This window comes from Eriocheir sinensis, chromosome 58 (assembly GCF_024679095.1).
Source record: "Eriocheir sinensis breed Jianghai 21 chromosome 58, ASM2467909v1, whole genome shotgun sequence".
Classification (NCBI taxonomy): Eukaryota; Metazoa; Arthropoda; class Malacostraca; order Decapoda; family Varunidae; genus Eriocheir; species Eriocheir sinensis.
The window spans coordinates 1,655,160-1,676,534 of record NC_066566.1 but is presented as its reverse complement, the minus strand read 5'-3'; the positions used below and the strand labels follow the sequence as shown (position 1 = coordinate 1,676,534).

At 45.2% G+C, this 21,375-nt stretch overlaps 1 protein-coding gene across 4 annotated transcripts in view; it reads left to right on the top strand.

The window, feature by feature from the left end:
- Positions 1-21,375, top strand: part of LOC126985023 (FMRFamide receptor-like) — a 279,333-nt gene that overhangs the window by 28,141 nt on the left and 229,817 nt on the right. For all 4 annotated transcript variants that reach the window (XM_050839263.1, XM_050839265.1, XM_050839264.1 and 1 more), the window contains exon 2: positions 9,833-9,909. In XM_050839263.1, the coding sequence (XP_050695220.1) occupies positions 9,833-9,909 (77 nt within the window). The remainder of the gene's footprint in view (positions 1-9,832; positions 9,910-21,375) is intronic.

The following is a 21,375-nucleotide window of genomic DNA, read 5'->3' as shown; positions in this document are numbered from 1 at the left end:
CGTCCTCAAAATAGAATCAAAAAGCCAAACGAGCCGATGTTAATAAGTACACATACGACGTTTAAAAAAATGGCGGCTATCTTTATTAACAAATGTTCAAATTACACAACGAAGCCTCTCAGTCACTTGATTTACCATCAGAGTATGCTGCCCTTAAAAGCATAGCATCAATAGCACCCAACGTAGCTGTTCAGCCGCTTTCTGACTATCCCAGTGTGTTCTTATAACCTTGGCATTAAGAGAACTCGGTGTAGCTACTCGGACACTTGTTTGGCCGCGGGTCTGCAGCTTCGTCGGTTCACTCCTTAACCCGGTAACAGCGATATGCCAAATTTGTGTCTTTACCGTGTAGCAGCGACGGGCCAAATTTTTACCCTGATATAAACCCCCCAAATAGATGGTGCACAAACTGATCACAAATGCATTGGTACTTTATATTATGAAATGGTTTGCGTGAGTGATGATTTTTTTCTCATTAATTCGCTTAGAGGGACCTTTAAGATACATGTTCCCCGCAGCTACCAGGTTAAATTGGCTTCGAAGCGGCGCTGGCCTCGTTGACGCAGACTGGCAATGCAAACGCTTACGAGAGTCCTTGGTTAGTAAGTGAACATTAGCAGAGCAGACATGTTAATACCCTCATCTGTGTGGGAAACTTTTGTGAATAAATGTTTCAAGGAAGAATCACAAACGACCGACAGGCAGCCAGGGAGCCAGGCACGGAATCCTGTCACCTGCTATTGACAAGAGCCTCCGCCGCCCCTCGCGCAGCTCAACTTTTTGTATGCTTATACTTTGAAAAGGAAACTCTTACTTGAAGTGAGCTAAAGATTTTCGTTTCGAGACTCCGATATTTTAGATATTCATGATTGTTCCTGTTGTATATTTTATTTCTATTTTTTTTACAACAAAGGATGCAGGCCAAGGACGAAACAGACTAGAAGGAAAAGAAGAACGCCCGCAGCTCGCTGGGTACGAAAAAAAAGGGTAAATAGAAGAGGCGAGAAAAAGGAATAAATGCGGGTTTGAGAGACGTCTCGTTATTCCAGACGAGTGACACTTTTACGTAACTGTTTTGTCTTCATTCAACGTGCAACGAACACACTTTAATAACACCAAGACAGAAACATTGATAGGACAGGAAGCATTAACACCAAGCCAGAAACATTGATAGGACAGGAAGCATTAACACCAAGGCAGAAACATTGATAGGACAGGAAGCATTAACACCAAGGCAGAAACATTGATAGGACAGAAGCATCAACACCAAGGCAGAAACATTGATAGGACAGGAAGCATTAACACCAAGACAGAAACACAGATAGGACAGGAAGCATTAACACCAAGCCAGAAACATTGATAGGACAGAAGCATCAACACCAAGGCAGAAACATTGATAGGACAGAAGCATCAACACCAAGGCAGAAACATTGATAGGACAGGAAGCATTAACACCAAGCCAGAAACATTGATAGGACAGGAAGCATTAACACCAAGCCAGAAACATTGATAGGACAGAAGCATCAACACCAAGGCAGAAACATTGATAGGACAGGAAGCATTAACACCAAGACAGAAACACAGATAGGACAGGAAGCATTAACACCAAGGCAGAAACATTGATAGGACAGAAGCATCAACACCAAGCCAGGAACATTGATAGGACAGAAGCATCAACACCAAGCCAGGAACATTGATAGGACAGGAAGCATTAACACCAAGGCAGAAACATTGATAGGACAGGAAGCATTAACACCAAGCCAGGAACATTGATAGGACAGGAAGCATTAACACCAAGGCAGAAACATTGATAGGACAGGAAACATTGACACCAAGGCAGAAACATTGATAGGACAGGAAACATTGACACCAAGCCAGAAACATTGATAGGACAGAAGCATTAACACCAAGCCAGGAACATTGATAGGACAGGAAGCATTAACACCAAGGCAGAAACATTGATAGGACAGGAAGCATTAACACCAAGGCAGAAACATTGATAGGACAGGAAGCATTAACACCGAGCCAGAAATATTGATAGGACAGAAGCATCAACATTTTAATAACCTTTTCCTCTTGTGACCTCTCTCTCTCCCGTACGTTTCCTGTATACAACACGTTCCCTCTGATTAATATTCCCCGTAAAAATAAAGAGCGGGGAACGAACGAACATGAGAGAGGTAAAACTATTGTGTGCCCTGAAGACCTTGTACCGCGCCGCCGCCTCCTTCGTTGCACAGTTTCTGCTCGTTAATATATGCAGGAAAATGAGAGAACGACGCTTTGGAAACAACTCGTCGACTGATTTTCTTTTTTTTATGACCAGAATCCACTACCGAGGGATTTATCTCCTCATTCGGACATTAATATACGAGTCCCCTCTCTAATATTGCATAGAAAACGGGAAACTGGTCCATGAGGAAAAAGCTTGCCTGTCTTCCCGTATTTTTTCTCTACTCTCTCTCTCTCTCTCTCTCTCTCTCTCTCTCTCTCTCTCTCTCTCTCTCTCTCTCTCTCTCTCTCTCTCTCTCATTTTGTCTGTCTGTCTGTCTGTCTTCCAAATATTAACTTATTCTGAGCAGGGAAACTCCACAGCTAAGTCTCCCCTCTAATATCACGTAAGCTTCAATGGAACTGCTATAAGGAAACATAACTTACTCTACTCGACTGCCTTTTCCTTACTACTCCAATGTCTTACGTAGCTCTCCGTCCACCAAGTTATTTCGGTATTTGTTCAGGTTTCAGTTCCAGTAATCGAGTTTCTTCTCCAACATTACGTGGGAGAAAGAGAACTGTGATCAAGAATTCATATATTTTCCTCGAGTGGCTTCGCTTACGACTTGAATGTTGTACTCCTCTGTTAATTCATCCAGACACTTCTTTATTCAGGTTTCAGTCTCAGTTATTAAATCTTCTCTACCGTTACGTGGGAAAAAGGTGACACATAATTGAGATACATAGATAATTTCCTGAATGGCTTCGCTTATTACTTGAAAATTGTACCTCACTTAATCCATCCGGAGATTCATTTATTCCGGGCGTTGAACTTTCACTGAGGCGGCGGTAATCGAGCCTTATCGCCACTCTTTGCCTTCATTGCTCGCCGCTCGCTTCGTATCGTTGGCCTTTTATCGCTCGCCGCACCCCCGGGAGATGAGACAACGTTATCTCCGCGCTCAGCCTCCCTGGTGGCTCTGTGTTAAGTTAGCCATACTTACTGCCCAGGGTTTATTCTCTCTCTCTCTCTCTCTCTCTCTCTCTCTCTCTCTCTCTCTCTCTCTCTCTCTCTCATCGTTTCTTATTATTTCTCTCTTTCTTAGTGTGTGTGTGTGTGTGTGTGTGTGTGTGTGTGTGTGTGTGTGTGTGTGTGTTTCTGTCTGTCCGTCTGTCTGTCCTTCAGTACACACACACACGCACACACACACACACAGGCTCGGTGGTTCGCGTCCCAGTGTTCGGAGCCTCGTTTGTTCACGCCGCAGCGGCCCGGCATTGATTGGTCCGTGCCGGCGCTGTCGCCTCCCGCGGACAGACGCGGCGCCAGGGCGGGCAGATGCCAGGGGGCGCCACTGGACTTGCATGTTGCTCCGCCGTACATCCTGGTTCAATATGGTTCAGTTCTAACTTGCGTCCGTGGAAAATTTAGTGCCACTGCTACTTGTCACCAATTAATCTTGACGAGGACACGATGCTTGACTTCCCTTGAACCCTCGAGGGACCACGCGTCCTTGGGTTAGTTTCTTGTTATCATCTGCTTTTCGTTTTGTGTCTGCTAACTTACTCGCAAAAAGATATGATAATAGCAGGCTATTACCGTAGATGCGTCCTTGAGGCAGGAGGACACAGTCGTAGCCGCCATGCCAGGCAATGCGGTCAACGCAGGAAAACCTTCGTTTTCCTTGTCGACTGAACATTTCAAACGAGGCTTGGTAGAGTTATACATGATGAAGACTGACGGCGAATATGTTCTGAGGAGCGGCTTCATGCAGTCTCCGTGCCCTTGGGCGTCCTTGTGTCACCGTTCATGTGCTGCGCGGCACCGAGCAGCCGCCTGTTCCAGTGTTACACGGAAGTCCTTCATGCATTTACCTCCCTCTTTGATTTATCTTTTATACAAACACATTCTGGAAATACTCTCATTGCATATCTATGACGCGAGTAACGTGATGTCATCGCTGATCTGGAAAAAGTTTTCAAATTCAGTTAGTTTAATAATGCTAATGTGGATCTGCTGCCTCAGGGCTGCCCGCAGTTTTAACTCACTTTGGCTCAAATTAAGCAACAGCTGCATTCCTAAGTGGTGCCGCCTGAAAGGCACGGGAGACGGCGCGGCGCCACACGCTGAGCTCAGCAAATCTCGTCACGCCGCCTTGGGTTCATTGGCAGACAAAGAGATGTTTCTCTCTAAATTGAGTTTCATCTTCATACTAAGACAATTGTTTTCGCTGCAAGTACTGTTCTGGCCTTGAGGCGAACGTGTCTCTCTGAATGATGCGTCACGAAAGTCGGTGTTCTTCAAAATGTTCTTATAGGGACCCAGTTTTATTATTAATATTTCCATCACGACCCACTTGCAAGACTCTGGTAGTCCCGATATGATTAATATTCCTCCCCCCCTCTCCCCCCGCTGCCCGCTGCTCAGTTATCTGTCTCCAAGAAGAGGCGACCAGGCGAGGAGTCTGTAAAAAATTAAGTACTGAGGCGCGACCCGTCCACTGAAGAGCCTCGGTGCAGACTTTGCTTCCTCTGAGCAGGACAATATCCATGACTGCCGTGCCGGGGGGATGGCACGGGCCGCTCCGCACCTGCTCGCCTCCCCGCCGGCCAGGCTGCGGCTCGCTGGCCCGACGTCCCATACAGGCTCGATGGGGCTGTGCTTTCTTGCGTGTCTTGGCTATGGCGGGCTCCTTTAGAAGCAACTGGGAGGCGCAACCATATAATTAGAAAGGGAAGTCCATAGTCTGTACCCCAAGCATAAAATAACTACTTTATCTGTGGTCCAGTGTATGAAAAATGTATAAATAGTATGCATTAATAGCTTTACCATTAATATTCTGGTCACAGTTGGCTTATAAACGATCAGTTTAGTTTACAAGCAGCATTTCTTCTGTGTCTGTTTTTATCCGTCTGCCTGTCTATGTCTTAAGTTTGTCTGCCTGTGCTGTCTGTCTGTCTGTCTGTCTCTGTCTGTCTGTCTGTCTGTCTGTCTGTCTGTCTGTCTGTCATTCTCTCTCTCTCTCTCTCTCTCTCTCTCTCTCTCTCTCTCTCTCTCTCTCTCTCTCTCTCTCTCTCTCTCTCTCTCTCTCTCTCTCTCTCTCTCTCTCTCTCTCTCTCTCTCTCTCTCTCTCTCTCTCTCTCTCTCTCTCTCTCTCTCTCTTTTGAGGGACAGTCTCTTGTTAATTTTCTTCCTTAATTATTATTATTATTATTATTATTATTATTATTATTATTATTATTATTATTATTATTATTATTATTATTATTATTATTATTATCATCGTTACTATTATTATTATTATAATTCTTGTTCGTCATCATCTATTCGTACTGAAATACTGCGAGTTTAAGCTAAACAATAAGTCAAGGAAAGTCTGTGAAACAGCTGATTTTTCTCACATTCCTGAGATGCGCCTCGGAGAGCAAAAGATTCGGGGAGGAGGAGAATGCGACGAGGAAGAGTTCACGGCTTAAAACTGCGCGGAATGCCGACCTGCACCTCGGCTGGCCCTCCCCCCCATACCCCTCCATTTGTGAGGAGGACCGAGATTTGTTTGCGGATTAAAAGTCTCGCGGTTCACGGCAAGTCGTGCTGGAGCCGCCTCCCGAGGGTGAGCGGCTCAGGGAATTATTTCCTGCTTGGCACAAATATTTCCGTTCTTTTATAACAGTTTATTCCATATGAGTAAGCTGAGGCATCACTGATCGTCCAGAACGGACTCAAAGCTATCGAACTGCCAACTTTGTGCTAAAGCGGATTGGCAGGCTGGAGGCGCGGCACACTTCCGCCGGGCAGCAAGGCCCCGAGGCAGCGAGTCATGCCGCGGCTGCTGCCTCGCCTCGGGCCTGTGTGAGCGGCGCAGAATGGATATTTTATACACAGCGGCCGGGGAATCCTGATACACGGTGATAAAATGCGGACGGCCATGTCAGAGATCTGCCAGTCAGTCCGTCAGTCAGGCCACGGCGCCGCACAGCCTGTCATGCCGCCGCTCACCAGCCAACGTGTGCTCCCATGCTGCGTCAGGAGGCAAGCGGTGAACCCTTTCCGTCACTGTGCAATGACTGCTCATGAAGGAATGGAGTCGTGAAGGGAGAGGCGTGACACCAGCCTTCATGACACACACGATCTCAGTGAAGTGACTCATTCTATGGGACTATTCATACCACATGCAGAAACCAGAGTGTTGTGGACCACCGCTTCGACGGACGTTCATTCGTATGCCTCCCGTGATCTGCGACCCTTAGAGAACGATTTGTTTTCCAATCTTCGTGAGAGTGACCCGGAATCCTCCATCCCTCGCTGCCCCGGCCGTCACAAGGCGCACGACGCTCATCACTCACGCTCTTCTCGGGGCTTTTCTCAGGCTTCCAAGGGAGGAGTTACTCACATCCTCGTCCTCATGTATGCATCTTTATTATTATTGTTATTATTATTATTATTATTATTATTATTATTATTATTATTATTATTATTATTATTATTATTATTATTATTATTATTATATAACTTGTAGTAGTAGTAGTAGTAGTAGTAGTAGTAGTGGTAATATTTTTATTGTTGCTATTGTTGTTATTTCTATGGTTGTCGCCGTTATTCCTGGTCCTCGCCACTCTACGGACCTTTTGTCTCCTGTGTTGGGCTGCGTCCCGCCGCCGCCGCCGCCGCACTCCGCCGCGCCGCCTCATCAACAGACAAGAAAACCCTCGCCGGGCAGTAAAGCAAGACGAAGCACAATGTCCTCCTCCCTCCCTCCCCCCTCCTTGCACCAGTCCTCTCCCGCCTCCTCGGCCACGCACAAGACCTCGTTACGTGCACTCTTTCCTCGGGCACACAACAATTGAATGTAAGGCTTTCATACGTGGTCTCCTCCGAGGTGGATGTATTCTCACTATCTCGGAGAAAAAGGAGGTTTGCAATATGTCGGTCTCTGCTCAGCTTCGTACACGCCTCTGAATGCGTCCTGACCAGCGTTACCAATCATCGTACTCAGAACATAGAATTCATCAGTCTCAGACCCCAAAAACTGTCGTACCCGCACACATAACGATATCCAATTCAAGTTATTGTTAAAAAAAGTTAATTATCGATGGTTTGGGTGATAGTTATGCGTCAGAAACCGGTAAAGATGATGGGCCGAGTACGATAATTTTGTAACGCTGGTCCTGACCCGTAATGAGCACCGTCCGAGGCTCCTTCCGCGGAAAAGTTTGTTGTGTTCGCCAGTCTGTCCGCACCATAAAAATTAGTGATCATCTTGGGACGAAGTCTGTGGGAAACTGAGCAAGGTACAACAAAAAAAGGTCAAAGTGGAGAATCTCTAGCAATATCTATTTTAGCTGTATTTTCCAGAGTGTAAAATTGTCTAAAGTGAGTACGAATTGGATTGTTGGGTTGGTATGAACTGCCCAGCGTCGCCTGTGTATGCCACTCGGCCTCCAGCACCACACCCAAGACTCCCCTGGCAGGCCTCCGTGTGTGTGTGTGTGTGTGTGTGTGTGTGTGTGTGTGTGTCGCAAGAAAAAAACGTGGCCTGTAATTAATGACTTCTATCCTGAATAGCTTATGGGCAGTACTGTCGGCTCGTGACAAACATCTGTGTCGGTTCCAAAAAATAAGGCTCCTTGGAAATAATTAGTCGCGGGGATCAGCCTCCCGTAATATCCATCACGGCACTGTTTCGTGTTGGTCGGCCCGCGAAGAAAACCATTTATTATAACCAAATGGCCGCATTACATGGAAATGGCAGTAATTATTTTCCGCCTCATTTCCATTCCTCTAATTGGCTGACTTCAGTTACTCACCGCGCTGTTTCTTCTGGAAAACCATCGGATATTTTGTCACAGCTGATTTGATTTGACTCAGCTGTGTGCGCGTCTTCGTCCCTCTCGTGGCTGGAAACACTTGCCACTTGTGTGTTACCTCTTCTTCATGATGAATAGTGCATCAGCTCCATTCTTCCCTGCTGACTATCTCTAAATTGCCTCCCTCTTTCTACTCTCCTCCATCGTCTGATGTGACGTGCGTGTGATCAGTAACCTGGGAACCAAACTGTCCCTGTCGCCATGGGGCGGCGGTGTGTGGAATTTTCCGGCTTGTTTAACGGCACAAACTGTTCATGTTACTGGCGAAAGGGAGAGGCCACGGCTGGCCACCAGCACTTCCCAGAGTGGCGAAACTTCATTTTACGTCCCCAAAAGTCTTCTAAGAAATTTTACAAAAACTCAAAACTGCCCAACTGTGATCCTCCGCGAGACTTGCTGCCTAACTTTGCGGCACCAACGCATGCCTGTGAGCCGCACCACTTGAGCAACTCCTTTTTATTTTATTTTCCTTGAGGCAAGTTATATCTTTCTTGCTGCCGGTTTTTACTTTTTCTTTGGAGCGACTTTTGCTTACTCGCAGTGAACCCAATAATTCCTACGTCTAAGTTTTATTTTATTGAAAGGCAAGGTTTTCCTTACTCGCTTTGACTTCGGTTTCCTTTAAGGAAGGTTCCTTCTTTGACTTGTGTTGAGGCTGGAGCGCTGAGTGGGAGGCGGTGAGGAGCATCCAAGAGGCAAGGTGAAGTCTGGGGAGCGAGTGGTCAAACTCTCCCCATCCACGGCCCTGTTCCGCCCCTTCCCCAGTACCGTCGTGCGTTTGAAGTAGAGCGCGGCATTAAACTAGCGTTCTGAGACATAAACCGCGTACCCCCCAAAACTCCTATGGTTACTACAGTTTACAGCTGTCCTCTCTCTCTCTCGCATCAGTTGAAGGTAGCAGAGTATGAAGTCCCCAAGTTAGTTGTATGTTCTGTGGTGCATTAGGCAGCAGGTAATGTTGGGGTAACTTCCAGCACATCATCGCGGTGATCAGGTGAGCTGTGGTGACGCGGGGGTGTTGCGGTGCCGTCAGCCGCTGCGCCGAGCCTGACACACCACGGCGAAGCAGCGGCGGGCTGGCACGTGTGATGCTGCAGCCTTTGAAGCCCTGCAGCAGCCTCATCACGGAGCGGGGGGGCAGAGAGAGAGAGAGAGAGAGAGAGAGAGAGAGAGAGAGAGAGAAAATAATCCGCTGTTCATCCACTTGCAACAAATTAAAGTCACAGCTGCAGGTGTTGTGTTGCGTTGTGTTGTGTTGTGTTGTGTTGTGTTGTGTTGTGTTGTGTTGTGTTGTGTTGTGTTGTGTTGTGTTCTTCTCACACGGTACATTTATTTATCTATTTGTCTTCGGGAGCGTTGATTCAGGTGACCTTCCCTTCCCTTCCCTTCCCTACTCCTCCCTTCCCTTCCCTTCCCTACTCCTCCCTTCCCTTCCCTTCCCTTCTCTTCCCTTCCCTACTCCTCCCTTCCCTTCCCTTCCCTACTCCTCCCTTCCCTTCCCTTCCCTTCCCTTCCCATCCCATCCCATCCCATCCCATCCCATCCCATCCCTTCCCTTCCCTTCCCATCCCAACCCATCCCATCCCATCCCATCTCATCCCATCCCTTCCTTTCCCTTCCCTTCCCTTCCTTTCCCTCTCCTCACTCCAGGCTCCCTTTCCTTCCCCTCCCCAACCTCAGCACCCGTCAGTTTCTTCACACGCGTACTTGACTTGCTTTGATGTGTCGTTCTCTCTCTCCCCCCCCGCAGGCAGCACCTCCATCTGGCTCACCGTGACCTTCACCATCGAGCGTTACATTGCCATCTCGCATCCGATCAAGGGCAAGGTAAGATTAATGGCCTCCAATCATCAGCTGTCCTCTCCTCTCATCCTCGCCCGCAGCCTCCATCCTTTCCCTTCCCTTCCCTACTCCCCCTTCCCTTCCCTTCCCTTCCCTTCCCTTCCCTTCCCCCACTCCAGACTCCCTTTCCTTCCCCTCCTCTCTCTCCTTTCCCCTTCATCACCTAACTTAACCAAGCCCTTTAGAGTATGTTTTTTTTTTCACGACCTCCTTATCCTCATCATCTGTCCCTTCTCATCCTCATCCTCGCCCGCAGCATCCATCCTTTCATCTCGTTCCTCTCCTCTCCTCTCCTCTCTTTCCTTTCCCTTTCATCACCTAACTTAACCAAACCCTTTAAGAGTGTTTTTTTTTTCACGTCTCATTCTCTTCATTATCTATCCCTTCTCATCCTCATCCTCGCCCGCACCTTCCATCCTTTCATCTCGTTCCTCTCCTCTCCTCTCCTCTCTTTCCTTTCCCTTTTATCACCTAACTTAACCAAGCCTCCCGTGCCTCGTCTCTCTCCTTTTCTCTTCCCTGCTACCACTATCACTGCTGTCTTTTCTTATTCATATTTTCTTATTCTTATTTTTTTATTCTTATTCTTATGCTCACCCACACTGCTATCTTTCTTTACCCTCACTGCTGCCATTTTTTCCCCTGCTCGCCTCTCCTTCATCCTGTTCTGGCTTCAATCCTCTTCACCTTCCTACTCTGAGAACTTGTTGGTAACCACTCATGTTTTGTTATAATGATTGTGTGCACTGTAGGAAAGTGAACTAATCCTTTTATTGATACATGTGAGGGGCATTGATGTATGAGGGATCTACACCGGTCGGGTTCTTGATAACATGTATCCTCTTCACCTTCCTACTCTGAGAACTTGTTGGTAACCACTCATGTTTTGTTATAATGACTGTGTGCATTGTAGGAAAGTGAGCTAATCCTTTTATTGATACATGTGAGGGGTATTGGTGTATGAGGGATTTACACCGGTCGGGTTCTTGATAACATGTATTTAGTTATGAATCCACATGAAGAGAATGTATACTGAAATAGATCTGGTCGAAACATGAATTCATTTTAAGTAACGAAAGTAGTTGAAGATAAAAAAAGAATATAAAGAGACGACAAGAGAAAAAAAGCGTCGTGTGAATAGAAAATATAGGTACTTGTAATAATCTAATAAAAAAACATGTATATATTCACTCAAACATTCATACATACACAATACACACACATACCAGCATTGTATAAAAATCATCCGTATGTATTCAGGCTTCTCAAAATACATATAAAAGGAAAACATTCTATTCCTTCACACGCGCGCACACTGAAACCCACCAGCCCTCATATTTCCGTGTGTTCGACGGGGTGCGTAAAGTGATGGCATGTGGTGGTGGGGGGGATGGGGCAGGGGGGGAAGGCTCTGGTCCGTCACGCTTCTCATAACTCTGCCCCTCGAAGCGCGGCGTGATGTATTGCCGTAATGCAGACGATGGCGGGCCGCGACGGAAGTGCAGGGGACGGAAGGAGGCCTGGTGAAGAGGAAGAGACGGGGGTGAGGGGAAGGTGGGAGAGGGGCATGCGTGTTGGAGATGTTTGCCTGGGCGGGGGAGGGGAGAGAGAGGGAAGGAGAGGAGGTTAGGAGGGTTTCAGATGGGACTAAACAAGGTCTTCACGGGTGGGAACGAGGAAGGGGAGACAGGGCATTGGATGGGATGGCAAGGGGAGAGGAGGCAGTTTGGAGGGGATGCTGGTGAGGAGGTGACGAGCGAGAGAGAGAGTGAATGAGAGGAGGTAAGGAGGGTTTCAGAAGGGTATAAACAAAGTCTTCACGGATGGGAACGAGGAAGAAGAGACAGTGCATTGGATGGGGTGGTGGGGAGGGAGGCTGGGAATGATGATGCTAAGGGAAGGGAGGGAGAGGGAACGGGAGGGGGCGTGGGGTAGACAGCATGCGATAAGGAAGAGAGAGAGGGAGGGTGAACGAAGAAGGGAGAAAAAGGAAATCAGGGAGGAGAAAAGAAGAAAGGAAGGGAGGAAAAGAAACTGGAGCGGTGTTCTGGCGTGGAGAGAAGGAGGGAAAGGGAAATAAGCGAGGAGAGAAGAAGAAAGGAAGAAAAGAAAGGGAGGTGGGCGATGTTGCTGATGTTAGTGGGTTGGGTGACTTGGGAACGGGACGGGAATGGACGGTGCTGATAGGTAGAGGAAGGGAGATGAAAGGGACTGCTGGTGGTGTGGGTGGGGGTGGGTTGGGGTGGTGGGCGTGGGTAAACAGGGTGCAAACAGTCGTCCTTGCCGCCGCCACCGCCGCCTCTCCTCTCAGCGGCGTGATTACTACCGTGCCCCCTTGATCACATTGTCCTGCCCAGCGCTTGATTCGGTGCCGCTAGACTCGAGCCCGCATTTCTCCTTCTGTCTTTCTCTCTCTCCTTTCTCTCCTCTCTCCATCTCTTCATTGCTTTTTGTTTCCTCTCTTTCCCCCTCTTTCCCATTTTCTCTCCTTTATAGTTTCAATCTCATTCCTCTCTCTTCTTCTTTCTCTCCTTATTCATTTCTTCATGGCTTTCTGTATCCTGTTTTTCTCCTCTTTCCCATTTTCTCTCTATAGTTTCCATCTCATTCCTCTTTTCCACTTCCTCTCCTACCTCCTCTCTCTTCTTCTTTCTCTCCTTATTCATCTCTTCATTGTTTTCTGTTTCCCCTCCTTTTGTTCCCCGGCTTTTTGTCCTTTTCTCTGTTTCCGTTTACATTTTCTCCTTTTTATCTCTTCTCTGTTTTCCGTTTTCTCTAGTTTTCCTCTTTTTCTATTTTCCCTCGTTTCGTTTCCCTTCCTAATTTTCTCTCTCTCCCTTTTTTCCCGTTTATTTTCCTAGTTTTCATCTCATTCCTGTTTTCTACTTCTCCTTTTCCTTCTCCTATCTCCTTTTCATCTTATCCCTGTTTTCTGTTTCCTCGTCTCTCATCTTCTCTCCCTCTTTTCATATTTCCTTTCCATCTTGTTACGTTTTCCCTCTTCCTTATCTTGCTTTCCCTCCCTCTTTTCTCCTTTCCCCTATTCCATTAACAATTTTCAGCTTCTATCTGTTTTTTCTCTCCTCACCCTCCAGTCCTTTCTTCACTCTCTTTCTCCTCCTTTTTTCTCCTTTTCTTTTCTCTCATCCCCTCTTCTTTCCATCTTATCCAGTTTCCTTATTCAACTCCTTCCTACATGATTTTCCCTTTCCCCTCCCCTCTCTGTTCCCCTTCCATCCATCCCCACCCTCTAGCCCTTTCTTCACTCTCTTTCTCCTCCTCTTTTCTCGTTTTCTTTTCTCTCATCCCCTCTTCTTTCCATCTTATCCAGTTTCCTTATTCCCCTCCCCTCTCTATTCCCCTCCCATCCATCCCCCTCTCTTGCTTTGTTCTTTGTTTCTCGTCCCTTCTTCTTTTCTCCTCTCTGATTTCCTTTTTCCCTCTTCCCCGTCTTCCCCGCTTGTCTTTTTCCATTCCCCCCTACATGGTTTTCCCCTCTCCCCTCCCATCTCTATCTCCTCCCTCCCCCTCGTGGTTTGTTCCTTCGTGTTTCGTCCCCTCTTGGCGCAGCACAGATACAGGATCAGCGCATCTCAGCATCTTGTCCTCCGCACACATTTAATATAGGTCGTTTTATAGGCCTCACTACTGCTGAACGACCCGCCCGGCCTTCCTCTCTCCCTTCTCCTCCCTCACGCCGCCGCGATGTCGCCTCGACCAACGGGAACTTCAGTAACAACAATAATATATGTACTTCCGCTACCATCACCATTAAGAACGCCTCACTACCACTACCACCACCACCATCAAAACTCACCATCACCATCACCAGAAACTATAATAATAATACCACCACCAGCATCGCCACTAACAACGCCTCTCCCACGACCGACGGCAATCACCACCACCACCACCACCACCACCACCGACGGCAATCACCACCACCACCACCACCACCACCACCATCTTAATTAGTCACTATCAACACCACCCTCAGCACCAGCACCACCACCACTAACCATAATAACAGTACCACCACCATCATCACCACTAACAACACCTCTCCCACCACCACCACGACCACTATACTACGACAGTCGGTAATCGCTCTCACCACCACGGCTTTCATCACCACTACCACCACCACCACCGCTACCACCACCAGTCAACACCGCCACCATCACCACAACCCTTGCGAATACGACTACCCATCACAAACACCACCACCATCACCATCACCACCACCTTCACCTTCACCACCACCACCACCACCTACACCAAGGACGTAGATATTAGGTGAACCGATTAAACTGGCTACTTCACACCCCGCTCTCCCCCCTCCCCCTCCCGCACTCTTCCCACCCGCCCCCTCCCTTTCTCTCCCCTCCCGCGCCCCTCCCTCCCGCTGGGCACAAGGGCGAGAGTACGTTGTTTAGGCGGCCAGACAACACCTTTAAGTAATCAGACGCATGCGGGCAGTTAAATGGTCGTTGATGACACTTAACAGACACTTAACAGACGAGGGCCGTGATACTTGGGGTCGCTCTGCGCTGTGTTTAGTGAGATGAACTGATAGGATTAATGGCTTTGTCTGTCGGTCTGTCTGTCTATCTGTCTGTCTGTTTATTTCATCTTTTCTTCTTGCTCTTATTCTTCCTTTTGTTATTCTTGTTCTCATCCTTGTTCTTCGTTTTTTCTTCTTCTTCTTCTTCTTCTTCTTCTTCTTCCAACTCCCTCTCTTCTTTCACCTCTCTCTCTTTTCTCTCTCATCTTTATCCCTTCCCATCGCCTCTTCTCTCTCTCTCTCTCTCTCTCTCTCTCTCTCTCTCTCTCTCTCTCTCTCTCTCTCTCTCTCTCTCTCTCTCTCTCTCTCTCTCTCTCTCTCTCTCTCTCTCTCTCCTCCCCTCTTCTTCTTGTTTTGCTTTTTCCTCATCCTTTTTTTATTCTTTACTCCTGTTCGTGCGTGGGATGCTGTGTCATGTTCTGTTAGTATTCCATTTCCACGCTTCGTTTTTTTTCTGTTTCTGCTTTTCTTTTGTTTTATTTGCGTGTATTTCTGTCTGTCCTTGTTCACCTGTTGTTTTTTATTTGTGGTCTTTGCTCTCCCATAGTCTGTCTGTCTGTCTGTCTTTCATTCCGCGCAGTTTTGTTACATGTTTTCTTTGTTTTCTATTTATTTTTAAAAGTTTTGTCAGTTTTCTCTTTTCTTTTCGTTTTTTTTTATGTACTTGTTTTCACTTTGTATTGATTCGTGTTTCCATATTTTTCTTTTTATTCTTGTTTGTTCCTCATTTGCTTATTCTTTCGTGCGGTTTTCTATCCATTTTTTTTCGACTTTTCTCTTTCCAGTGTCTTTCTTCCTTTATTTATATATTTTTTTTCCTTCGTTTATACTTATGTCATTTTTTTCTATTGCCTTCCTTCCTCTTCTATCTCTTCTTCCTTTTCCCTTTCTTCCTTGTTCTCTCTTAACCTGCATATCCTTCCTTCCTTCCTTGTACCCTTCTTTCCCTTTTTCCTTCCTTCCTTCATTCATTCATTTCTTCCTCCCTGCTTTTAATCCTTCCTTTCTTTCCCTCCTTCCTTCCTTCCTTCCACTCTTCTTTCCCTTTCCTTCCTTCCTTCATTCATTCATTCATTTCTTCCTCCCTGCTTTTAATCCTTCCTTTCTTTCCCTCCCTCCTTCCTTCCTTCAATTTTTCCACCCTTCTTTCCCTTTCCTTCCTTCCTTCCTTCATTCATTTCTTCCTTCCTGCTTTTAATCCTTCCTTTCTTTCCCTCCTTCCTTCCTTCCTTCCTTCCACCCTTCTTTCCCTTTCCTTCCTTCCTTCATTCATTCATTACTTCCTCCCTGCTTTTAATCCTTCCTTTCTTTACCTCCTTCCTTCCTTCCTTCATTTCTTCCACCCTTCTTTCCCTTTCCTTCCTTCCTTCCTTCATTCATTCATTACTTCCTCCCTGCTTTTAATCCTTCCTTTCTTTCCTTTCTTCCTCGCCCCATTCTTTCCTTCTCTCCAACATTATCTTCTTTGCATTCTTATTCTTCTTTGCACTTGTATTCTTTTTGCGTTTCTTCTCGCCTCACTAATCCGGATAATACCTTGAAGAGCTTGAGGATTGTGAGCTGGAGAACATAATCACTTCTCGGACAGCCACGCGATGCAACACTCACGACTCGCATTAAACATAACAGACAACAGATAGATACATAGATACATAGATAGATAGGTAGAGTAGCATCCATCATTCTTTCTTCCTCAACAGTCGTCCATATTCATCTTCGTGCTTCCCTATTAATTAAGAATCGCTGAGAGTAGCAAGACGCCTCTCTCTGCCTCTCGTTCTATTTTCTTCTGTTGGAGCAGCGTCTCGTGGGCCTTATTTTGTTGTTGTTGTTTTCCTTGCCTTTGAGCTGCCTCCTTTGCTGTAAAAAATGCATGCTTAGAAAACTTGCTATATTCATCTCATTGGTTGAACGCGTGGGTGCGGGTGGGTTGGGGGTGGGGGAGGGGGGGAGGCGAGTGTGTGTGTGTGTGTGTGTGTGTGTGTGTGTGTGTGTGTGTGTGTGTGTGTGTGTGTGTGTGTGTGTGTGTGTGTTTAATTGAATCACATCCTCTTTGATCTCTGCGGAATCTCTCGTAGAAGGATTTTTGATAATCTTATGGAAGGAGAAAATAGGTTGGCCTCTTCTTCTAAGGGTGATTTGCGTTGATTATTTTTTGGGATTATTTTTTGGCATTATTTTTTGGCATTAAATTTTGGCATTATTTTTTGGCATTAAATTTTGGCATTATTGTTTGGCATTATTTTTTTGCATTATTTTTTTGCATTAATTTTTGGCATTATTTTTTGGCATTATTTTTTGGCATTATTTTTTGGCATTATTTTTTGGCATTATTTTTTGGCATTATTTTTTGGCATTATTTTTTTGGCATTATTTTTTGGCATTATTTTTTTGGCATTATTTTTTGGCATTATTTTTTTGCATTAATTTTTGGCATTATTTTTTGGCAATATTTTTTGGCATTATTTTTTTGGCATTATTTTTTGGCATTTCTAGATCTGGGATAGACATTATAGACTTCTGCTCGTCACCTTTATATATATATTTTTTTGTATTCCTTTCTTTATGTTGTATGCAGGTATGGTCAATAAACTTTCTACTTATCTATCTATCTCTACCTATTTATCTATCTATCCATCTATCTATCTATATCTCTGCCTACCTACCTACCTACCTACCTATCAATGTCTATCTATCCAGTATCCATCTATATTTATCTCTCTATAATTATCTACCTCTTATTTATCTACTTTTTGTGTGCCCGTGTTCAACTATTCCAGGGTAGAAATAGAGGAAGAAAGAGTAATTTAGGCCTATACAAGATGAAGAAAGTAATTTAGGCCTATACAAGATGAAGTAAACGGAAGGATATAGACGTCCCTACTTTCTTATTCATACGGAAGGCGAAAATAAAATAAAGTAAAAATCAGACGCTTCCAAAGGTGATTCTGAACCCATAAACAAGTCACGAGTGTATATTGAATCCGTAAACTTGACCTGAAGGCTTTATGGAGAACACGATAGTCTCTCTCTCTCTCTCTCTCTCTCTCTCTCTCTCTCTCTCTCTCTCTCTCTCTCTCTCTCTCTCTCTCTCTCTCTCTCTCTCTCTCTCTCTCTCTCTCTCTCTCTCTCTCTCTCTCTCTCTCTCTCTCTCTCTCTCTCTCTCTCTCTCTCTCTCTCTCTCTCTCTCTCTCTCTCTCTCTCTCTCTCTCTCTCTCTCTCTCTCTCTCTCTCTCTCTCTCTCTCTCTCTCTCTCTCTCTCTCTCTCTCTCTCTCTCTCTCTCTCTCTCTCTCTCTCTCTCTCTCTCTCTCTCATCATTTTTCTTTACCTTCTCCTACCTAACAAAGTCCCCCCTTCACTCTCTCTCAGTGTAGCCAATACCCCGTAAAATATATACCTTCATTAGCTACTCTTTCCCCTTTCCCTCCCACTCCTTCCCCTTCCTTTCATCCCCAGTCATTTCCCGCTTCCCCTTTTCCTTTCATCCCCTTCCCTTCTTTCCTTCACCTCCTTCCCCTTCCCTTTATTGTTTATCCTTACTCCCTTCCCCTTCCCTTAACCTCCTTCCCTCTTTTCCTTCATCTTCATTCTTATCCCTTCTCTTCTCTCATTCTCACTCTCCTCAATGTTCCCTTATTCTCCCTTCCCTTTTCCCTTCTACTCCCTCCTCCTCCTCCTCCTCTTTCCTCCTCCTCCTTCTCCTCTTTCTTCCTCGGGCCTAATAATCTACTCTTGAAGCGATATGAGGAAAAATATGAGTTGCTCAGTAATTAGGCTTCCCATATTTCTCTCTCTCTCTCTCTCTCTCTCTCTCTCTCTCTCTCTCTCTCTCTCTCTCTCTCTCTCTCTCTCTCTCTCTCTCTCTCTCGTAAGTAAAATGGCGCCCTGTCTATTTATCGCATCGCGGGAATTTATTTTCGAGTTGGATTTTCTCGCTCGGCTGCCGCGCAAACAAATGGCCAAGGATAATTAAACTCCCAATGGATAAATATGACCGTACCTTGCTTGCTTGTGCTCCTCCTCCTCCTCCTTCTCCTCCTCCTCTTCTTCCTCTTCTTCGTTTCCTTCTTCTTCCTTTTCCGCGTCGTCCTCCTCCTCCTCTTTCTTCTTGGTTTCGCTTTTGTTTTCTTCTTCGCTTTTGTGCTTTTTGTTCTTCTTTTCCTCCTCCTCCTCCTCCTCCTCTTCCTCCTTCGTCTTCGTCCTCGCCTTCATCTTCGTGCTTGTCCTCCTCCTCCTTCCATTCGTCTTCCTCCTTCTCCTCGCTTTTCATATTTCACTCCTCCTCCTCCTCCTCCTCCTCCTCCTCCTCCTCCTCGCAGCTTTCGAGTAATAGTCAGATTTTTTCGCCGTGGGGAAGCGCCGTGAATCAGTCCAATCATGTCAGCCTCGCCGCGCCATGACCTCCTCTTGGGCTATTGGGAGTGGGGGGGGGGGGGCGAGGGGGGAGGGGGGGGGGCAGCGTCTTAATGAGGAAAACGAGGGACGGGCTAATCATTCCTTCTCATTTTCGATTCTCTCTTCTTCTTCCTTCTTATTCTCCTTTTCTTCTTTCTCACATTTTTATTTCATTCTTGTCCTTTTTCCTTAATCTGGTTTTTCTTTTTCTTATTTTTGTTTCATATTTTTTCTCTCATTTTCGTTTTTTTTTTCGTTCTCTTCATTTTCGTTTCTTCTTCTTCATCTTCATTTTCTTTTCTTCTTTTTCCTCATTTTCGTTTTTTCTTTATCCTCCTCATTTTCTTTTCTTCTTTTTCCTCACTTTCGTTTCTCCTTTTTCCTCATTTTCGTTTCTTTTTTCTCATGATTTTCCTTTCATCTTTCTCTCCATTCTCATCTTCCTCATTCTCGCTTTTTCTTCTTCCTCCTTATTCTCCTTTTTCCTCATCATCCTTCTTCTCTTTCAATCTCCTTCTTTCTCCTCCTTGCTGCTTCTCCTCTTCCTCCTCCTCCTCCTCCTCCTCCTCCTCCTCTCATTCGCTGCCTCTTCCTCGTCTCATTTTATTTCTTTTCAATTTTTCGCTTCGTTCCTCCGTTCTCTCCTTTCGTCCCTGCCTCTCGTTTTCTTCTTTATCTCTCATTTCCTCTCCTCGTTCCCTTATTTCCTTTTTCTTTTTTTTTACTATCTCTCTAGTCTCATTTTCTCCCCTCTTCTCTTATTTATTGCTGTTTCCTTCTTTTCTCCTGTTTTTCCGTCTTTTATTATGTATTTTCTTTCCCTCGTCTCCTTATTCACGTTTTTTCCCATCTCTTTCTTTATTATAGTATTCTTTTAAAGTTTTCCCTTCCTTTTTATGTATATGTATTCACTCGCTTCCCCTCTCCTCTATGTTTTTTTGTTTTATATATCTATTTATTTGTTTGTTTTTTTGTTTGTTTGTCTATAAATATTTCTTTTTTTTTTTTCGTTTTCGTGTTTTTTTTCATTTTCCTTAATATTTTTTTTCCGTGTTCTAAGGAGGTGTTTCTATTTATGGGATTTTTTCTTTTCTTTTTCTTTTTGTATTGTTTGGGAGTTTTCTTGTTGAGTGAATGCCTTTTTTTCATTTTTTTATTTTTTTTTCTTCCGTGTTTTGGGGGAGTTTCTCTTTTCATGGGAGTTCCTGTTTTCTATTTTTTAATCATTTTTTTCCTTTTTTTCTATACAGGTACGAGTTTTTTCTTTTCTTGGAGTTATTTTCACGTTTCTATATCTTCTTTTCATGGGAGTTTTTTTTTTTTTACTTTTACCTCATGTTTTTGGGGAGTTTTCTTTTTGTGGGAGTTTTTTTTTATAGTTTTTTTTTCTCCGTATTGTTGCAGAAGTAAAAAAAATAACATGTAAAGATCGCGTGCCTTCCCATCGGCTCGGAGGGACACACGTTCTCGGGCCCGCGACAGGTGATTTGTTTAATGAGGGAACGTGTCGCTCAGGTGCGTGCGGAGGGTGGAACATCGATACTTCACCTTATTATTATTATTATTATTATTATTATTATTATTATTATTATTATTTTTACCGACACGCACATGGATACCTGTTGTGGAGTCTTGGTTGTCGGTGCCCTGTTTCCCTGGGTGCGTGCGTGCGTGTGTGTGTGTGTGTGTGTGTGTGTGTGTGTGTGTGTGTGTGTGAGTTAAGGGTTTGTTCAGTTTTTTTTTTTTTTTTTTTTTACCTAGTATGTGTTTCATCCCCTACACTGGTAAACTCTGAAACAGCCTTCCTTCGTCTGTATTTCCTCCTGCCTATGACTTGACCTCTTTCAAGAAGAGTGCATCAAGACACCTCTGCACCCGAAATTGACCTCTCTTTTGGCTATTCTTTACTCCTATCTGTAATGGGAGCGGCGAGTAGCGGGCTTTTTTTCACTCTTTTTGTTGCCCTTGAACTGTTTCCTTTGTTGTAAAAAAAAAAAAAAATAGTTGTTGCTTACTTATGATTTTGTCCTTTTGCCTGGTTTTAATTTCACTGGTTCTCTTAGTTAGGTTTTCCTCTCTTCATATTTCCACTCTGGTATCGTCTGGTCGGCCGCTCACTCATCCCCGTCGCTTTCCCGTCTGCCCAGTGTCATAGTTCAACGTTTTCTCTTTCAACACGATGAGGGATTCCATACCGTCGTGATCGCTCTGTTGAAATAAAGCAGAAAAGGCAAAGTGAAAAGAGATTCGCTGGGGAGTCACTTAATGGATGCGTCTGTTTTACATTTAAAGCTCAAGAAAATAAAAATTATGCGTCAGTGTTGCATGGCTCGCTGCTCTCCAGGCTCATGTTATTTCTCTCATCACGAGGACGAACTCGACTCAGCGTCATTCCTGCATGCAAATTCCTCGGCTCCGGAGTAATGTTTCTGTAGGTAATTGGCAACGCTCGGGAGAAGTTTCCGCTTACGTTTTATTTTCTTTCACCATC